Genomic DNA, 20,051 nt, shown 5'->3' with positions numbered 1-20,051 from the left:
AAATTTACAGCCTCTAGCCATATTAATTTCATGCCTAGTAACATGCCTATGCTGTTAATTTCTTTTCATGAATATTAGGATGATGTCCAATGTGTTTTGTCTGTCCTACAACATAAAGGCTTGCAAAACAGTCTAAAATATTTGCCTATTGTCCTGGTTTGAAATAAATTTGGGAAGAAACGTCCAAAAGGTGTCTCCTCTGAAAAGGCAGATTCCAGCAGCCCCTCCCCCAACTGCTTTATGAATTAAAAAAAGGGAAGCCCACGTGTCTTTGAGTTAGCCAGGCTATGCTGCAGTGGCTAAAAGGTGTGATCCCGCTACTGGCTGCCATGGGAGCTTTGACTTGCTCCTTTCCACTTTCTCAAGCCCACGATCCTGACATTAAGAGTCTCATGCTCTACTGACTGAGCTAGCTGGGCTCACTTTCTTAAACCCACAAGAAACACATGTCAAGAGAAAGGAATCCAGGGGAGGAAGTGAAGAAAAAGCATTCCACCACTTCTCCTCCTCTTTCACTCTTAAAGGCACAAGACTTATATCTGGACCAAAATGACAGATGATGGGGATGCCAGACCATACAGTCATAATAAGATTTTTCACTTAGATAAAGTTTATGTTGTTATTCTCCTATGGGTGCCCATCCTTTAATGTCTGTTAAACTAGATACTGGCTGAAGATGAAATTTGTAAACAAGATGAAAGATTTGAAAATTTTGCTTTCCAAATGTGCAATCCTAGAGACTGTAAGAAAAGGCCAGTACTGACAAACATGCACTTAGAAGTATACCAAGATGTATTGAGTCTGGTTGAGATAGAGTTCATTTTCCCACAGCAGACCTCACAGTGCTGTGCTTTCTATTGGCAGCTGGAAAGGTAGTGATAACACACCAGTGTTTTGGCTACTGCGTAGCAGGGCTGTCACAGCATCAGTGCTGTCTCTCAACACTACCCCCCCTGTCCATCAAGGGGCCAGGAGTGGGCAAGACCCTGGGAGGGGACATAACTAGGCCAGCTGACCTAAATTGACCAAATGGGGTATTCCGTACCATATGATATCAGCTTAGATATAAAAGCTAAGGAAGGGAGGAAGGACAGGGGGGGCATTTGTTATTTACAATGTCTGCATTCCAGAGCCACTGCTATGCATGCTGAAGCCCTTCTTCCTGGGAAGTGGCTGAACAATGCTTGCCAATGGGAAGTGGAGAATAATTTTTTTTCCCCTTTGCTTACGGGAGGGCAATTTTTTTTTCTTTAGTAAACTGCCTTACCTCAATCTACTAGCTGTTTTCCATCTTATTTTCTATCCCCTGCCTCACTGGGAAGGGGAGTGATAGTGGCTTGGTGGGCAACTGGTGTCCAGTCAAGGTCAACCCTGTACAGTCCTTTTTGGCACTTAATGTGGAGCCCAAATCCATGATCCTAAGAGTCTTATCACCTACCGACTGAGCTAGCTGGCCAAATTTTAATGATAATTTTTAAATATGTGATTCACACAGGCAAAGGGTGGAATGTATTGGGCTTGCGTGACCAAGCTTTGGTAGCTGAGGCCTACAGGGGTGGCTTCTGTGAGGAGCTGCTGGAAGCTTCCTCCATGTCTGGGAGACCCAATCCCTGATGGCTCCAAAGACAGATGTGCCTCTGGTCAAGGCTGGGCTGTTATAGATACATATTATAATATTGGCTTTTTTCAAATATTAAAATGGATTTTATATGTGTGATATTAAAGTAACTTTGTTATAAAGATATAGTTTTTATTTCTGCTGTTAATTAATCTTAGACATAGTAGTGAAATAGCTATGCTTGTGTAAAATGCCTGGTTGGATGGGATAGCATCCAATGAACATAGGATAAGGACACCTGCTACAGATATGCCAATTATCAGCACTCACCGTCTGAAGAAAGCATGGACCAAGGCCCAAACTGGAAGTGATAAGGAGAAGGAGCCTAAACCACAGCCAAGAAACACGCATGCTCTAAAAAGGCAGACCTGAGGAGGGGCCATGTAAAACAGTTCCTGTAATATGTAAACTAGTTATGGATATGCATAAGGATCTAGGAATATGCAAAGGGCTGATGTAATTGGAAAGGTATTTAAGGGGTATCCCCAAAAGTCTTAGCTGAGTTCCAAGATGCACCTGGCTGTAATAACCTTTGCTCTATGGTCCTTGTCTCCTATTGTCCTTTATTAAACTTCTTTAATTTTCACAGGAGAGTGAATGTGTTTTTCACAGGGCCAATTAGCAATGGTGGTAACCCCTCTGTGATAACATATTTAAGAAGAAAGAAAAAAAAAAGTTATTGCACAGTTGTAATTGTGGCCAGAGAAGAGCGGAGTGAGAATACATGAATATGTGAGAAGAACAGCTATGCAGATACCAAGGTCAGTGAAGAAGGAGGGAGAGGAGGTGCTTCAGGCACCAGAGCTGAGATTGCCTTGCAGCCTGTGGTGAAGACCATGGTGAAGCAGCCCATGGAGGTCCACGGGGGATGCAGAGATAAACCTGCAGCCTATGGAGGAGACCCACCCTGAAGCAGGTGCATGCCTGAGAGGAGGCTGTGACCCTGTGGGAGGCCTGTGGAGAGAGGAACCCCCACTGGAGCAGTCTGTCCTTGAAGGACTGCACCCTATGGAAGAGTGGGTTGATGCTGGCTGGATTCCAAGCACCCACCAAAGCTGCTGAGACATGGGGGTTAGAAATTAATTTAGGTTAGAAATTAATTTAGGATTCAGGATAGCTGTTTTAGACGATTTATGTTGCTTAACTTGCTTAACTTGCTTGCAAGGCCTGTGAATATGGGACAGGAAGGAATGGAAGGATCCTGATAAGAAGAGCTCCTTACCCAAAACAAGGTAGAAGGAATGGGAGAGCCTGCAAGCTGTTGGACATAAGAGAGGCTCCTCGGACTCTAAACCAGCTTAGATCAGCACTATAGTTAGAGCTACAGCCAAGATACTAAAGAGCATGCACCAGGAAGAAAAGGGGAAAAGTTCACATTGATGAAGACTCGTTTGCCCTTCCTCCTGTGACCACTGCGTAAGTGCAGAAGGACTGATAAGCTAATTAAAATACAAAGCGGGGCTAGGTGGGGCTAGGAAATTAATATGCATGAAACTATTGTGAAACTTAATGCATATGTAGTATTTTATAAAATAAAAAGAGGGTTAGGTTTCTTGGGAGGCATGAGTGCTTTTGGAGGAACTATCCCCATGCGGCCAGTGCCAAATAAATACATACTTAATGTACAACTTTATGAGTTGTGGAGTCTTTCTGCGAATCACTGCTCTCTATCACTCCCTGTCACAACTGGACAGGGGAGAGAAAATATAACAAAGGGTTCATATGTTGAGATATGGACCAGGAGAGATCATTCGCCAAATACTGTCACAGGCAAAACAGGTTAGAATTGGAGATATTAATTGAATTTATTACTAACAAAATCAGAGCAGGATAATGAGAAGTAAAATAAAACCTTAAAAACACCTTCCCCTCACCCTGTGGATGTGACAGCCTGGTCAGAGAGTGAGAAAACTAAATTTGTTTTCTCACAGTGGACTTGTGAGACTTTTTAGGGAGTTGTAGAGAAACAATGATAACTTAGTATAAACAACCTGCAGGTAGTGTTTTCCTACTCTGTTTTTCTGGTCTTCTCAATGATTGTGAGAAAGATGCTTTTGTTAATTAGCCAATCAAGTAGAATGTGTCAAAGCTGTCTATAAAAGAAGAGAGTTTTTCGTATTAAAGCTGTTGTGCCAACCAGCCTTCTTGTGAATCTGTGTCATTTCTTGCTCAACAGTGACATCACCCCTCCCTCCTTCCTGGCTCTACCTCCTACCCCAGTGATGCAGGGAGACAGGGAATGGGGATTATGGTCATTTCATCGCTCGTGGCTTCTCCCGCTGCTCAGGGAGAGGAGTTGTTTCCCTGCTCCACTGTAGGGTCCTTCCCACAGGAGACAGCTTTCTGCGAACTTCTCTGACATGGCTCCATCTCACGAGCAACAGCTCTTTGTGAACTGCTGCAATGAGTGTGGAAGCCCTGAAGGCGCATCTCCTAAGTTACACCACATTGGCTCCTTCCCCTGTTCCTGTGTCTGACCATGGGTGTTCCTGAGCCACTCCCTCCCATTTCCCTGATTGGCCTTCACCTTGATACTGCCCGGAGACCAAGGTCAGCCCGGGAGGCCCCTGGGGGGGGGGAGAGCTGGACCCTCGGGGTGTGGGTGTGCCTGGGACCTGAACATCTCATGGCACGGCTGAACTAAACATCTATGGATATTATGCAAAGGCCCTTTTTGTTTCTTTACCCTGGACTTTACTAGCAGCAATTCAGGCTGCAACAATTGCGCCCAACGTGGGGCCTCTGGATTAGTCTGAGACCTCTTCTCTTGGAAAACATGTGCACTAGACCACCCTGAGAATTTTCTTACTCCAGTGTGGTGAGTTTGAAATTTTGGTTCCTTCCTCCTGGTACTCTCAGGTGTTGGAAAGAGACTGGGCTAAGATGGAGACAACACTCACCCACACACAACAAGAAGTTTACCTTAAAAAGTCTTTTCTTCAAGAAAATTTTTGCTTTTCAGAGGAGGAGTTGAAGTATTTTGTACAGTGGTTATTTAAGCATTTTCCTTATATTTCACGGAACTTAGTCCTAACTGATGAATTATTGGAAGTACTTTGGGAAAGGTTAAAAACTAACACAGAATTCCATCCTTTATTTAGTATGATGATGAAATGCATTCTGAATCTTGAGGATGAACATCAGCTGAAAACCCCTCCTCCATGTTCCCCTCTTCGTGCCCCTGCACCCCCTCCCTTGTCACAAGGAAAGACTCTCCCAGGTTCTCCTATCTGTACTCCTGCTGCCCAAGATGGTGGAGACCGCATGGCAGGGGCCGCAGGGTCTCCCGTTCCGCCGTCTGGTCCCCACGCCTCCTCCTAGGGACGTGTTTACCTCAGTTGCTATAGCACCGAAAGATGTGGCGGCGGTGGCAAGATCCGTATCCCCTCGCACAGCGCTGCCGCCACTCTGTGCCCCGCTGCGGCTCTCCCCCCTGCAGAAAACCCGCAGACGCCCCGCCGGCGCTCAGCAAGGCCAGGGCGAGCCGGCCGATACTCGCTGTCCAGCCCACCCCGCAGCAGCCTGCTGCTCAGGGGCCGAGGGCAGGCGGGCGAGACCGGCGGACCTGGGGCGCCGCTGTCACGGGGCAGGCGGACAGCCCCGTTGGGAGATGGCTCAGACCCGCAGTCCTGGCAGCAAAACCGCCGCCCCCTGCCCACTGTCGCTGCTCTGAGAGCCCCGCACTGGCAGTGCCCGCAAGCACCAGGTGAGACAGACCTCCGAGAGGGGGCCGAGCCTGAGTGCGGCCACCAGCACTGGGAGCGGAACAAACTTTGCATGGCAGCGCACCAGCACCAGCAACATGTCCAGAAACACCAACACAAACCCACTGGCAAAGGTAAAAAATTCCTTGCCATGAACGTTTTGGGGACAGTAAAATGGTTCAATGTAAAAAACAAATACGGTTTCATAACCCGGAATGATAACAAAGAAGATATGTTGGTTCATCAGACTGCTATAAAAAAGAATAATCCCAAGAAATACCTCCACAGTCTAGGAGATGGAGAAATTGTGGAATTTAATATAATGCAAGGAAGAAAAGACCCCCAAGCAGCCAATGGGACAGGACCTGGTGGAGTTCCAGTGCAAGGCAGTAAACATGCACCAGACTACAAACCTGCAAAATATTATCCACATCATAGAAGACCTCCACACACCTACCAAAGAAATAGAACCCAAAACTAACAACCATCAAGCACCAGCAATAGTCTAAAAGCAAGAAGAGCACAGAACACTGGCAAGCTGCCCTGCATCCAAAGGCCCATGCCAATAATGAAAGAATCTTCCAGTCCAGTAAGTCCCACTTCTTCTAATACCCTTCCCCAATACCTGTGGCCTTCCTGCCCCTCTCCCACTTTGTCCTTTTCCTTTCCATTGTCCTATTACCCCTTTTTTATGTTCCCACAAATTCCTGCCACCCTTTTCCCTCTCCCATGGTCTCCCTCCACTAATCCCTTTCCCCACAATTCCTTCATAATACCAGAGGGAGCGTGATTAGGAGAGAAAGAAAGGAAAGTGTCCCTAAAGTAACCATCTTTTTCCTAAAGTAATGATTTCTATTTGGAGTTTCCAACAGGCACACCACCACCTATGCTACCTTGTGCAGAGTCTATCACAGCCAACCACTTTACCACAGGAGACAGAGAAACAGCCCCTGCTGAAGAAACTTTCTCCTGACTCAGTTTCCTGATAAACCATGCTAAGAAAACCCCACATCCCTCCTGCCAGCTCTAAGACATTCCAGAAAATCTTTTTGAACATTGGGGACTCAGAATTGTTTGCATTTTGAAAATTGTCTTATGGGCGCTTTTGATTGTTTTTGTCATTTTGTGTTGATTCAGTTAATCCTTCAGAGAAGCTTTCTTAATAATATAAAAAAACGGGGAGCTGTGGAAGCCCTGAGGGGGCTTCTCCTAAGTTACACCCCATTGGCTCCTTCCCCTGTTCCTATGTCTGAACATAGGTGTTCCTGAGCCACTCCCTCCCATTTCCCTGATTGGCCTTCACCTTGATACTGCCCGGAGACCAAGGTCAGCCCGGGAGGCCCTTGCGGGGGAGAGCTGGACCCTCGGGGTGTGGGTGTGCCTGGGACCTGAACATCTCATGGCGCAGCGGCTGAATTAAACATCTATGGATATTATGCAAAGGCCCTTTTTGTTTCTTTACCCTGGACTTTACTAGCAGCAATTCAGGCTGCAACAATGAGTCCATCCCACAGACAACAGTACTCCTCAAACTGCTGCAGCATGGATCACTCTTCCACAGGGTGGAGTCCATCAAGAACAGACTGCTCCAGAGGGGTCTCCTCTCTCCACGGGCCTCCCATGGGGTCCCAACCTCCTCTCAGGCATCCACCTGCTCTGGCGTGGGTCTCCTCCATGGGCTGCAGGGTAACAGCTACTTCACCACGGTCTTTGCCACAGGCTGCAGGGCAGTCTCAGCTCCGGTGCCTAGAGGAGCTGCTCTCCCTCCTTTTCCTCTGACCTTGGTGTCTGCATAGTTGCTCCTCTCACGTATTCTCACTCCGCTCTTCTCTGGCCCCAATTACCACTGCACAATAACTTTTTTTTTTTCTTCTTAAACATGTTATCACAGAGGTGCTACCACCATTTCTAGTTGACCCAGTCTTGACAACAGCACATCCATCTTTGGAGATGCCAGGGATTGACTGCCAAACAATGAGAAAGCTTCTAGCAGCTTCTCACATAAGTCATCCCTGTAGCCCCCTCACTACCTAAACCAGGCTATGCAAACCCAATAAAATGCTAAGCTCACTTACCAGCACCTTTTTACCCTTCATGTTTATCTGATGCTGGTCAGTCCGATTTTCTAAGGTGCAGAAGGTATATGGGAAGATTTACTGCTTGTATTTTAAAGAAATGAAGAGAGAAAGAAAAAAGATACAGACAATTCCAATACTTAGATTGTCACCTGTTGGGGATCAAATTAAGTTTACATTTAAATATGAAATATCAGAAATTAATTGTATAGGTTTAAGTTCAATTGCAACTTGCTTACAGCTTGGCATGAGTGGACCCTGCTTAAAGCTTAGGAACAGTGAACTTTAAATGAACTCTGTTAGCATGGATGGCTAAACAGAGGAGAAAACAGAAAGGCTGAATATGTTCAGATAAGGGTTGAGACCCTGGAAGCCCCCAAGGCTGACCCAAGCTGGAAGGTAAGAGCAGTTAATGGTCTGCCCATGTGGACATGGGGAAAGAATCCAATGATGTGTTAGAAGACCCCAGACTATAAATCACCATTGGACCAAGAGATGCGTGCAGGGTGTGTGAAGATCGGGTGCACAGACTGTAAGGGTATAAAGGTCCAGGAATTTCTTTGTTCAGGGTCCATCTCTGGAGGCACCCAGCTTGAGCTGAAATAAGCTAACTCTGCCTTAGAACCTAGGCTCCAACCTCTTCTTCAGCAGACAAGTTTAACAGCTGGTGGCATGGGTCATCATAATCAATCATTCAGTAACAAGCTTAGCTCATTTTCATTAAAAAAATCCAAAAACAACACCAAAACCCCAGACCTAAGTTCCAAACAGTAATTAGAAGGAAACAAAGGAGAAAAAAATAAATAAGAAAATTAGTGTCAAAAATACATTGCAGGAATCTCTGTCAATTTTTATGAGTTATATTTTGGAATAAATGTCAGACCTTTTTAATAAGCACCAGTACTGGGGTTTTTTTTTTTTGCAAAATCCACTTAGGGAGCTTTTAAAGTTGAATAAACTATAAAAATACTGAAACCAAGAAAGAGAGATACCTACTGAGATGTTGGAACAAATGTCAGAGGAAGAGAATTTAACCAAACCTGTATCAGCACTCAGTTCATCTAGCGGCCCTCTGGTTCTCCAGGTAGATCCTGAGTCCTGATTTCCTAAAGAATTATTGTGCTCTTGAACTACTGCAGCTGCCAACAGATTGTCCACATTTACCACTTCTGGATCTGAGTTTGTGTCTGATATATCATAGTGAACTATAACTGGAGGTCCATCTGCAGAAGTAGAGAAAAACAACACAGATTAGAAGTCTGCATACTGTGAAAACCCCCTCTAAAAGTACAAAGTACAATAATTTAAGGATTAATACCATCTCCTACGTGCAACTTATAGTTTATAGCGATACATTCATTATATGAATCATTAAACTTCAGTTAATGAACGTAGTCTGAGATTACAGAGACATTTTAACCTTTGCATACACAGAAAAACGCATTTATGAAATCACTTATTTGTGTATTATCTTTTACATTAACGCATCAACATCTCCATATCTGATGACATTATATTTACAATCTTAAAAGGATTCAGTTTCAAATAAAAAATAATAAGACATAGGACATTAAATTTGGCAAGACAAAATATCTAGAGAATTTTACAAAAGTCAAGTGAGAGCTTACATTACATAATGGTTGATTGAATAAGACTAACTTTTTGATATAACTGATCCAGTGACAATAAATTTAACATTAGGCAACTTTCCTTTCATAACATTTACCTGTCAAGGGCAGGAATTTTTTCAAAGTAGCAATGTTTTTTGGTGATGTTTTTTTAAAATCAAGGCTAACAAGAAACAAAACTATCATATGCAGTGATAAATGTGCTTTTAATTCAATATGATTACCATATGCATTTTTGGTCACCAAAGTGAATAAGGTAAGAGGGAGAGAAAATAGCTTATGAGATTCTGAAATCTGTTCTTGAGGAATAACAAAAAGCTATTTTTGGTTTATTTTGTTAGGACCAACAATATTCTTTGTAATGAATGAAAATCACTTATAATTGGAAAACATGCTAGAAACAGAAGAGGCTCAGAAAAAAGTCAAATTCAAGACAAAGATTAATGTAGAAGCAGAGAGAATGGAAAAATAATTCTGAAACGATGTGCAGTTTAACTTAAATGGTTCACCCCAGCTACAGCTTATTGACTCATAGTGGATGAAAGTGGCTGGAGTTCCCACTCTCCAAATGAGGCAATCAAAACTCTTTCGGCCAAGGCTTCATCAACAAAATCAAGGATTAAATAGAAAAAAGTTTCAAATTTAATTATCTTAAAAGCTGTTTCTCCTGAGGTTTTTAGGGTGGGATTTCTTTTGTTTTGGTTGTGTTGAGTTTGGGTTTTTGTAACTTGGTGCCTGAAACATAATTCAACTCACTATTTTCAGAAGTGCCTATTTTGTGGTCAGCAACACACTTCGTTGAAGAGTGACCATATCACTTAAGTCATACTAAAGATCAGTATGGCAACAAGGTATGAAGAAATTCACAAAATATTTCAAATCAGACCTGCCTCCAAATCAACAATTTCATAAAATGATGTTATATTAGAAACTTAAAACAGACCTCACAAAAATAAATGGGCAGTTAAATGACAATGTATTAATGGTCAAACTGTTTGCAACATGAAAAACTGATGATTATGACTGGAAAATAAGTCATGATAATTAACTGAAAGGCAATCTGTCTTTTTAAAAGGCTTACAAAATAATGGAAGACCAAGTTAAAAATTAAGCTGGCTGATGTTCAGTTAATTATTTGTGACAGTCGATGATTAAATTACATGCATAAGCTACAACTGGACTGAATCATAGAGAGGCATGTTGTCTTTCAGTATTATCATTAGAGTTCAGTGTGAACATATATAACATGAGCTATAAAAATAAACAGTCGAGTGGAGAAGATACGAGGGCCAAGTACAATATTGACTATTTGCCCATTTTTTCAAAGGTTATCTAAAATTTCAGGAGCTACGTACTGTTCCTTCAGGTCTTTGTTTCTCTCACTTCTTATTCAGATCTTCAAAAGTAGAAGTGAAATTTGATTTTTAGATAGACATGTCTACACAAATAAAATTGCATTGGGACAAAAGGTACCAATAGTCTCAAGTCAAAATTGTACCACTCCTACATGTATAATCATGCAAAAATGTATTATAAATATATATACATGCAGAGTGATATTCTCATCACCTACCCATCAAAATAACTTGTGTGAAAGTCTTCATCAGTAGGAAATACAAGCATAAACTTGTTATCTGTAGCTCCACTCTTGTATCTTCCACACTTCCAAACAGAACACCGTATAACTCCACTTCAATTTAGTATACATCAAACAGACAAAAATAATTTCAATATAATTTAAATACTGTCATTACATCTGTCAGTGTAAGAGCCACCACTTTACCAATCTGGAAAAAAACAAGCTGCTTATTTACAAAGCAATCACACCAGAGATCTATTTTTTTCCTCAACCTTGTCTTTCAGAATCAGATTTGAAAACATAAGGGCCCAACACCAGTTTTAACCATATCTATCACAAGTAAACGACCAACAAAGACAATAGCCACGATGCTGCAAGTTCCTGGATTCTCAGCATGTATAAAAGAAGAAATAAGCAATAAGTGCCTATGTGTGTTTAAAAATGTTCAAACAATAAGTTGCAGAGAACTACAACTAGATAAAAGTTGCAGAAAAGGCATATAAAAAAAATCCTCTGTTCCCAAAAGCCTGTTTCCTTTTCAGTGCTATAAGGATGCGACAGGAGCAGTTAAATTTGGAAATAAATAATACTTCCCTAGCCAACTATGTGATCACCTGGTGACATGATGCAAAGTTTATGTGTAGTACCAAGTAATAAAGAAGATTGGCTTCAGCTAGGAAATAAAGTGAAAAAATGCTTTCAGGTTGAAAAGGTAAAAGGATTAACTACAAGCAAAATGGAACTTTATAATCTTTTCTTTGCAATAGAGCCACTCCTTGCAATTACTTACTGTAATGGGATTTCAACAGATAGAAAAACAGACCAAAACAAACCATGCCAGAATCAAAACAATGTAACACAATTAGGAGGTTCCCTTATCAGCAATTTAAGCAATGTTTAAGAAAAATCGTGTCTTTTGAGAAGCCAAGGTGATGCTGGCTTGGGTTTTGCATTTTTTTCCTATGTTTTCTATATTCTTTGCACATATATTTGTAGCTCTGTAGTCTATTGTATTAGTGACTAGTTTTCCCAGTACTTTTCCATGACCTTTCCTTAAGCTGAAATACAAAATAAATTCCAGAGTTCCAAGCCCCAGGGGGTACAAGGCCCCAATGCTATCTTGGTTCTTCCTGAGAACCAAGGTTGAAAACAAGTCTTCATGATACATTTTCATGGACAAAGTACAGCTACTGCCAAAGAGGAGACTCCAGAGAAGGGGCCTGACCCGGGGGGGAATTGCATCACCACTTGTCCTCCTAATTGGTGCCTTTTATCAATTATGCTAATTTCCTAAAGCCTATAAATATGTACTCATCCCTGGAGGGGGTGGGCTTTTGTAGACATCTTTCCATAAGTGCCACTGAAGGCCTTCAAATAAAGATCCGCTCTTATATTACCTCCTTACTAAAATTATCTCGAGTTTACTTTCCAGGTTGGGAAAAAGGCAACAAAGGTAGCTAGAAGATGTACATATCCCCTGGTGATAAGCTATAATTCACTCCTAAAGTAATAAATGCTTGAAAAAGGCAAAGATGAAAGTTAGTAAATACCAGCAGAAAAATCCAGCTGTTTACATTTAATATTAATAGGGGGAGGGAAAGACTGCATTTTTTATTTTTAAAGAATTCAGAGGCAGAGGTCAGCTTGGGGTCAATGTTCCCAAGCGTCCAATTCTCCCTTATTTTACACATTAAATCTAACTCCACAGGACAACTAAATCAGAAGTCACATGCACAAAAATCCATGTCTACACATATCAACCTTCATTTTAAGCTTGCAACATAGAAAAGTCATTAATTTCTTATTTGCTATCTGGTCCCATGTTTTTCATAGAGCCACATTTCAACATTCAGTGGTCTAAACTGTGTTGTAAGATCCACGCTCCTATTATCCCTTATTTCATTATAATGGCAGCACAAGTAAAATGGGAGAATCAACAGTAAAATCTCAGCTATAGGTTAAAAGCAGTGATTCTATAAGAAGCACCATACTTTTGCACTGCAACCACTGTGTATCAATGCACAGGAAACAAAAATATATTAGCTAGCAGAACCTGAATGGGGAATTTAGACCTTTAAATCTATGTAGACAGGCTGAGAGAGTTGGGGTTGTTCAGCCTAGAAAAGGCTCCGGGGAGACTTCGGAGCACATTCCAGTACCTAAAGGAGCTACAAGAGAGCTGGAGAGGGACTTTGGACAAGGGCATGGAGGGATAAGAAAAGGGGGAATGGATTAAAAATGACAGAGGGCAGGGTTAGATTAGATATTGGACAGGAACTGACTTTGAGAGTGGTGAGGCAGTGGAACAGGTTGCTCAGGGAAGCTGAGAATTCCCCATCCCTGGCAGTGTTCAAGGCCAGGTTGGATGGGGCTTTGAACAATCTGGTCTAGTGGAAGGTGTCCCTGCCCATGGCAGAGAGGTTGGAACTAGGGAGTCTTTAAGGTCCCTTCCAACCCAAACCATTCCATGAGACTGACTCTAAATCATTACTTTAGGTTTCCTAAATTTAGGCAAGTTCTTCCAAGCTCATCATCACCTAAACTCCCTACCACTGTAGCCAGAAACAAATTGTTCAGAGTAAGGTAATCCCAGTCTGGAAATTGCAGCCTGGAGCATCACCATCTCCCCTCCTTCCCTAGTAAACACAAAGACCTTAGGCAGCCACCTTAGCCAAGGCACCTAACTTTTACATCTCTGAAGTTCAGCAAGATTAATTCCAGCTTTAGGAATGGGATTTAAACTTTGCTGTTTTCTCTACAAGTAGAGGAAAAAGACTGATATCTCCAGAAGGCTATTCCGATTAAAATAATTTCAGAATTAAAAGTCTAATTTTGGTGGTCTGAATTGCACTCTGGAGTCATCAGTGTATTTACAGTGAAGGAGACATGGAGCCTTATTTAGGTGTAAATATCACACTAAGCTTTAAAACACACATAACAGGTACAATAATATTAGCAATAATAATTACAGCACTTAACTCTCACAGAAAGCTTTCCATTAGAGGATCTCAAAGAACTCTGAGGTGCTTATTAACCTCCTTTTGCCTATGGGGGAAATTGAGGCAAGCAGAGATTCGCAGCTTGCTCAAGGCTAACAAGGAGAAGAGCTCAGCTCTGGTGAAAGCAATACTCCCCTCAAATTACTGAGGAGCTTAAAAATAGTGTCTAGGAATGCTTTCATGAAATGTGCAAAAGCTAAAATGGTGACACACAGAGGCACCTAAGTAATTGAAAGCCAAAAGAGACACAGCTTCTTCCAGCCTCACCTCTACATCTTTACTGTGAATATAGGTACTGCATTGTCTCAATCTCTCAAACTCAATTGGATGTATTTTTATATAACAAAAGGAAATACTGAAACATTTTAAAATAATAGGAGTTAAGAATGCCCTCAATTACACTTGACATTTAAATTTAAGCAATAATGCCATTTACTTCAAGATTACACAAAACATGTAATGGAGTCTAAGACCTATATAAATTTTAAGATCAGATGATCATTACAGTAATTGAAATATTTTGTGTGTCAAAACCTAGAGGATTCATCTTAAATTTAAAATATTTTACAGTAGACACATCAATAACTTTGATACAAACAGAAAGGCTTCATATGAAAGACTACAGGCTAACAGCCTTTTTGTTTAGATAAGCAATACAACCCTGTTATTATTTCAAATGTGACCCAGAGCTACTCTTTCATAAAGTATGCACAGTTCAAATGGCATAAACTAGCTAGACCCTAAAACAATTCCAATGAGGGGATGGGGGGCAGGATCTGTGCTTTTTTTAATGTTGTTTAGGAACATGAAACACTTCATTATGAAGATTATTTATTTATTTATTTATTTGAGGTTACAGTATTTACATTTCAAAATGTACAGAGTTAGGCAAAGAATACACTGTAAATGCATTAAAAAATAGTGTAACAGCATTCCTTCCAAAATCATAAAGTGAACTTTATTGGTGAACCCACTTTCCTCCCCTTTTCCTTAATTTCACAAAGCAAAGGGTTTGTGTTTGTTTTTTTAACCATAATAAAATAATAAAATCAAAACAACATTATCAAATGAGTATCTGTTCTCAGACTGGATAATTTTTAATATATCACATCAAAAGAGATCTCAAAAAATTCAAGTCTTGCTGATCAAAATTCATTTTTTCAGGCTTTTTGATGACTAGATGGAAAATATCTTGGATTTGTTTAATCAAATTATATATAAAGATATAATAAAGTCTTTTTCATTGTGTGTTAAGCAAAGGCACATGGAATATGGCTGTGCATTGAAATTATTGGGAAGTGGCCTCTATTTCTCATTACAGGATTTATTTACCCTGATGCCATCTACTGATTCATTAATTATGGAAACAGATATATTAGACAGATCTCTTCCCCAGTTTTACTTGCAAAAGTCTATCAGGAGGCTTTTGGAAACCATCACAACCTACACTCTTACATAGCCATGACAGTTAAAAAGAAAATTCCGGGTGTAAATACCACTTACATTAGGAAAAGGCAGCAAACACACACCTGCTACATACCCCTCCAGAAAACATCACATTTTTGCAAGTACAAACTGCATTTTCCCAAGGAAGGACTGATACAGCCTTGATGCAAAGCTTTTGATGTTCCAGACTAATCCATTGCTCCCATCAGTTGGTGAGATTTAACAGAGTGCTTGAAATTCCTTCTAACTTAATAAGCCTATTTTTCACATACCTTCATTTTGATGATCTAACACTATGAAAGTAACAAAATGTGTGAGAAAGACTGGTTTCTAGCTTCATGTTTTCAAGGTACTATTTCTATCAATCAGCCCAAATATTTTAGCTTTTACAGTACAAATTACAAAGTGCATTTGTTCTACTGCTTCCAAATGTAACTGCAGTGGTCACAGTGCAGACTCTAATTATTTCAGAAATATCTACTCAACTGGTCTGATTTATACATACTCATCAGGCAAAGACTCCTCTGAAATTCATCTAAAGGATCTGACCAAAAACTACAGAATAATTTAATTTCTAATGAGATTAAATGCTAGCCCCATTAAAACCAATAGCAAACTTCTACTAATATCAATAGGGCTAGAATTTAATTTCTTAACACGCTCAAAATATTACTTTAAAAAAAAAAGAGATTTACAGTATGAGGATACAGGAAGAGGCAAAATATATTAACAAGAGAAATCAGTGAAAGTAAACATATTTCAATTTGTAAAATAACTACCAAATATAATCCTGTTTCACTGAAGTTAAAATTGGTCATCCAGTCTTAACTCTGGCAGCTCAGATAAAATAACCCAACTATTCTGCAAAAACACCAAAAGACACTGTGAACTAAAAAAATAGAGATGTATATTTCTGCCTGAATTATTTTATCAAAATACTGTTAAAAATTATACTGAAGTCTAGTATATATGAAAGGTTGAAGACTTCTTCTTTTTTTCCTTGCTCAGTTAAGTTTTGCAATGGAAAAACGGAAAAAAGTTTCGCTGCCTTTACTTCAATGTTTTTTCTAAATAAAAACGGAGAATTCAGATGTTTTAAGCAAAATCTCAGATATTCAGATTTTTAAAAAGTGTGAAGGGTAGAACTTCCTAAAGACCTTGCTTGCCAAACCCCACTTGAGGGAGGGAAGCAGCACAAATGCCTGGGAAAGAACATGCGGCCAAGTCTGTAAAACCACTGCACATTAAAGCCCCTGGACTTTCAAGGATTCCAAAAAATAGTCAAATTCTAGGAGAAAATCCTTTAAATTTTCATTTACTGAGCTGTCAGTTTGACATTTAGAGACATTTAAATGAAGCCTTTATATAAACTTTTTTTCTTTTACAAAGGAAGCTGTGTTTTACCTGCTGCTAAATCCTAACTCCACAGTGGTACAGGTGTCCCATTACTCCTATGCTGAAACAGCTGCCACATTAGAAAACACGTAATTCAATATTCAAAATTACAATATCGGAACAGATTGATCAGAGAAGTTGTGAATCCTCAGCCCAGGAAGTATTCAAGACCAGGTTGGATGGGGCTTGGAGCCACCTGGTCTAGTGGAAAGTATCCCTGTCCATGGCAGTGGGGTTGGAAATGGATGGTCTTTAAGGTCCCTTCCAACCCAAGCTATTCTATGATTCTCTGACCTCTAGGAGTATACACCAGAATTACACCAGTTTACACCAGGTAATCTGAGTCAATGTATTTAATCTTTGAAACCATAAGTAAAATTCTTTAAAGAAAACTGAGTGTTTCTTTACTCCATTATGAAGTATAAAACCTAGGGGAATTAGAGAAACCTTATCATCTGTGATTCTCCACATCTGTGAAAAACTACTGATTTCTCCTCTACTTGTTACATTTGGTAGTTTTCAAGTAATTTCTTGAGATGTGAGCATAAACATACATTCAAAATGCAACTGAGTTGGAAAGTAGGAGTTTCCTTCTGATAATCTTAAAATAAGTCAGACTGATTTCATGAAATACAGAATGGATGAGGTTAAAATTTATATGAAAATTTCAGCTGAAGCAAGTTTAACTTCCCAAAAATTCATAGTCAAAGTCCTTTAAAAATAAGACCTTATAATGGAAATCATGACAAACATATGGCTGCATTTAATATAGCAAAAGAATTCCCAGAAGAAAAAAAAACATGTTCTGCAAATATGTATTGGGAATCTGTTTTCTCAAAGAGATGCCAAAGTCTGTTGCACACTTATTAAAAATGCAGACTCATCACTACTATTGGTATCTGAAGGTTGGTTTCTTCAGGGCTCTGAATCTCTCAAATTCACAATACAAAGCAAGAAAAGAGATGTTCCTGTTTAATGCCACAGCTTGCCAAATCCTTCATCAGGTAGATTATACTACACCAGAAAAACAACAGAAAAGCGGGGTTCCCCTCTCAGTTCGCAGAGAAACATACTGCTTCACATGGAAAACAAGCTCATGGACCAGCTATTCAGCTGTGTAAATCAACACACACTTTTCGTTTCAGAGGAGCTGATTTATGATAGCTGAAGACCTGGCTCCAGTTTTGAGGCAAGTGAAAAGAGTGACCAAAGAAATTAATATTTACCATTTACAACCATTGATCTTGCACAAGTGTTCTTAACACTAGATAGGTTTTATGGGGAAATTAAGTTTAAATTATATCTAATATTAACTATTCCCTCAGTCTTCTGGGTACCTTGGGATAATTTTATCCTGGAAAGAACACAACTTTAAAATCTATGCTCAGCTGCTGTCATCCTCTGCTTGTTCTTTCACATTCAAAGTTGCTTGCACTGAAATAAACAATTAACTGAAATTGATGAAATTAAAAGGTTTTAAATTTTGACTCTTACTAACCAAATCCAAATTTTATCTATTAATACACAGAATTATTACAATTTTATTTTTTAACTACCTGACTGAGACATTTAAGCTTGGCAGAAATTTCACTGGCTACATTCCAAACAAAGCTATTATCCATTTATGAGATCTGTATATAAAGGTGTTTCAGTCTGAGAGATAAATAAGTTAAACTGATCTCCTTACAAAATTTGTTTACAAATACCTAATTGCTCCATATATATACTATTTTATAAAAAAGGTTAAAGTCATGCTTTTACACATACTGTGTTAAGTGGTTGTCCTAGTTCCAGCCAGGACAGAGTTAATTTTTGCAGTAGCCAGGATCGGCATGGCTAGGACCAGGAGGTTACTCTATACCACCTCAGGGTCATTTTCTGGGAAGCAGGGAAGAGACCTTCCCAGACTAGACAAAGTCTGGTATTGTCAGGCTCTGTTGGTGGTACAGTGGTGAGCATTTGCATGTGAATCACTCACCTCTCTTGAACACTTTTGTTATTAATATTGTTGCTGTTACTGTTCCTTATGTTGTTTCCAGGAAATTGTTATCTCAACCTGTAATATTTACCTTTTGTTTCTCCAATTCTCTTCTCCAGACCAGCAGAGGAGAGGGAGGGTGGAGTGAGCAAGTGGGAGCACTAAATCGGAGAATATCATTCCTAAACCATGACAGTCATATTTAGTACCCGATGTGAGGCACAAAGGGTTGAGATAGCAACAGATCTGCCACGATCGGGTTGCAAACAAATTTGATCTAAGCATCTGTTGTATGAGGCAATGAACCACTGGTCACAATGTTGCTTGGTCTGTTCATTCACGTGATTGTGGAACCTAATCCTGTTATATATTCTTTGTATATGCAATGTGCCCATCACAGTGGTCTTTTTCAGAGCAGGGAGAAGGGATCGGGATTTCTTTGTTGCTGTACTGAGGGATATCACCTTATGACATGATAACATCAAGGGCAATGAGTGTCATTTGGGATGTGTATTCAGTGCTGCTCTCCTACCCTTGCTTCAGGCACTACTTTTGGGAGTGCACTAATAATCATACCCAGTCTGTGGAGGGAACAGGGGAGGATGCCTTTCCCCAGCCTTTCACCCCCTTTTCCTCCTTCAGGCCTGGTAGAAAAGGTTCTGAGAATTTTGAATTTCCTTTGAATGCTAAGGAAAGCATGTTATTGTTGCTAAGTCTGCCAGGTCTCCTCAGTGAGGTCCACACCCCATTTAGAGTCACAAAAGAGATTTCTAGGGAGGTCATTCAAAGATCTGCCTCGAAGGTGGATAGTCATAGGTGGTATGGAATGTGGGAGGACATGGGCCAGTATTTGGAGGACTTCTCTGATAGTCTGGAAATTCACCCCTGAACTACAGGACCTTCCTAAAGTGAAAAAATATGTGAAAGGAAAATGATGTGGAAATTCCAGAGAGGCGCAAAGTTATGCAACATGCTGGGAGTTGGCTACTATTTATTGGACGTGGCTCAATACTAGACTGAATCCTCAGAGGGAGGAGGAGAAAAGCAGACCAACAGTCACTGTGGCAACTCAAACTGCAGCTGAACCAGAGGAACAACTTGTACCAGTAGCAGTCACTCCTATACAGAAGAAATCCAAGACCAAATCAGTTGCTTAGTGGGGGATGAAAAGAAAGTAGGGCCCTCGCAGCAGAAGGAAGATGCAGAGTCAGAGATAATAGTCCCATCTTTATCCCTGAGTGAGCTGCAAGACATGCAAAAAGATTTCAGTCACCAATCAGGCGAGCCCCTGGTGACCTGGCTGCTCCCATGCTGTGATATCATGGCTCATAACATGAAACTAGATGGTAGTAAAGCCAAGCAACTGGCATCCATGGGCATTGATGAGGGGATTGGGAAAAGAACAGGAACTCTCAGCCTCTGAAAGTGACACCTGTCAAGAGTGAGGGAAAGGTATTCTCTCAAGGATGATGCAGTAGTGCACCCAAGCAGGTGGAATGCCATGGAGTAAGGTATCCAGTATCTGAGAGAATTAGCTGTGCTGGATGTAATCTATAGGGATTCAAATACCAAGCAGTCCCCTCTAGATCCAGATGAGGTCCAGTGTACACAGTCCATGTGATGGAAGTT

The 20,051-nt window shown here is 40.5% G+C and overlaps 1 protein-coding gene across 2 annotated transcripts in view; it reads right to left on the bottom strand.

Annotated features, from left to right (window-relative positions):
• LOC128941417 (protein C18orf25-like) overlaps positions 1-20,051 on the bottom strand; it is a 66,408-nt gene that overhangs the window by 30,730 nt on the left and 15,627 nt on the right. Inside the window, exon 2 of one of the 2 annotated variants that reach the window (XM_054283172.1) lies at positions 8,438-8,620. The exons of the other annotated variant lie outside the window; for it this stretch is intronic. Within the exon in view, the coding sequence (XP_054139147.1) occupies positions 8,438-8,620 (183 nt within the window). The remainder of the gene's footprint in view (positions 1-8,437; positions 8,621-20,051) is intronic. 2 annotated transcript variants of the gene reach the window in all.

Source organism: Melozone crissalis, unplaced genomic scaffold (genome assembly GCF_028551555.1).
Source record: "Melozone crissalis strain CALT ecotype California unplaced genomic scaffold, PUWL_Pcris_2 ptg000035l_1, whole genome shotgun sequence".
Lineage (NCBI taxonomy): Eukaryota > Metazoa > Chordata > Aves > Passeriformes > Passerellidae > Melozone > Melozone crissalis.
Note: the sequence above shows the minus strand (reverse complement) of the source record. Positions and strands in the feature narration are given on the sequence as shown.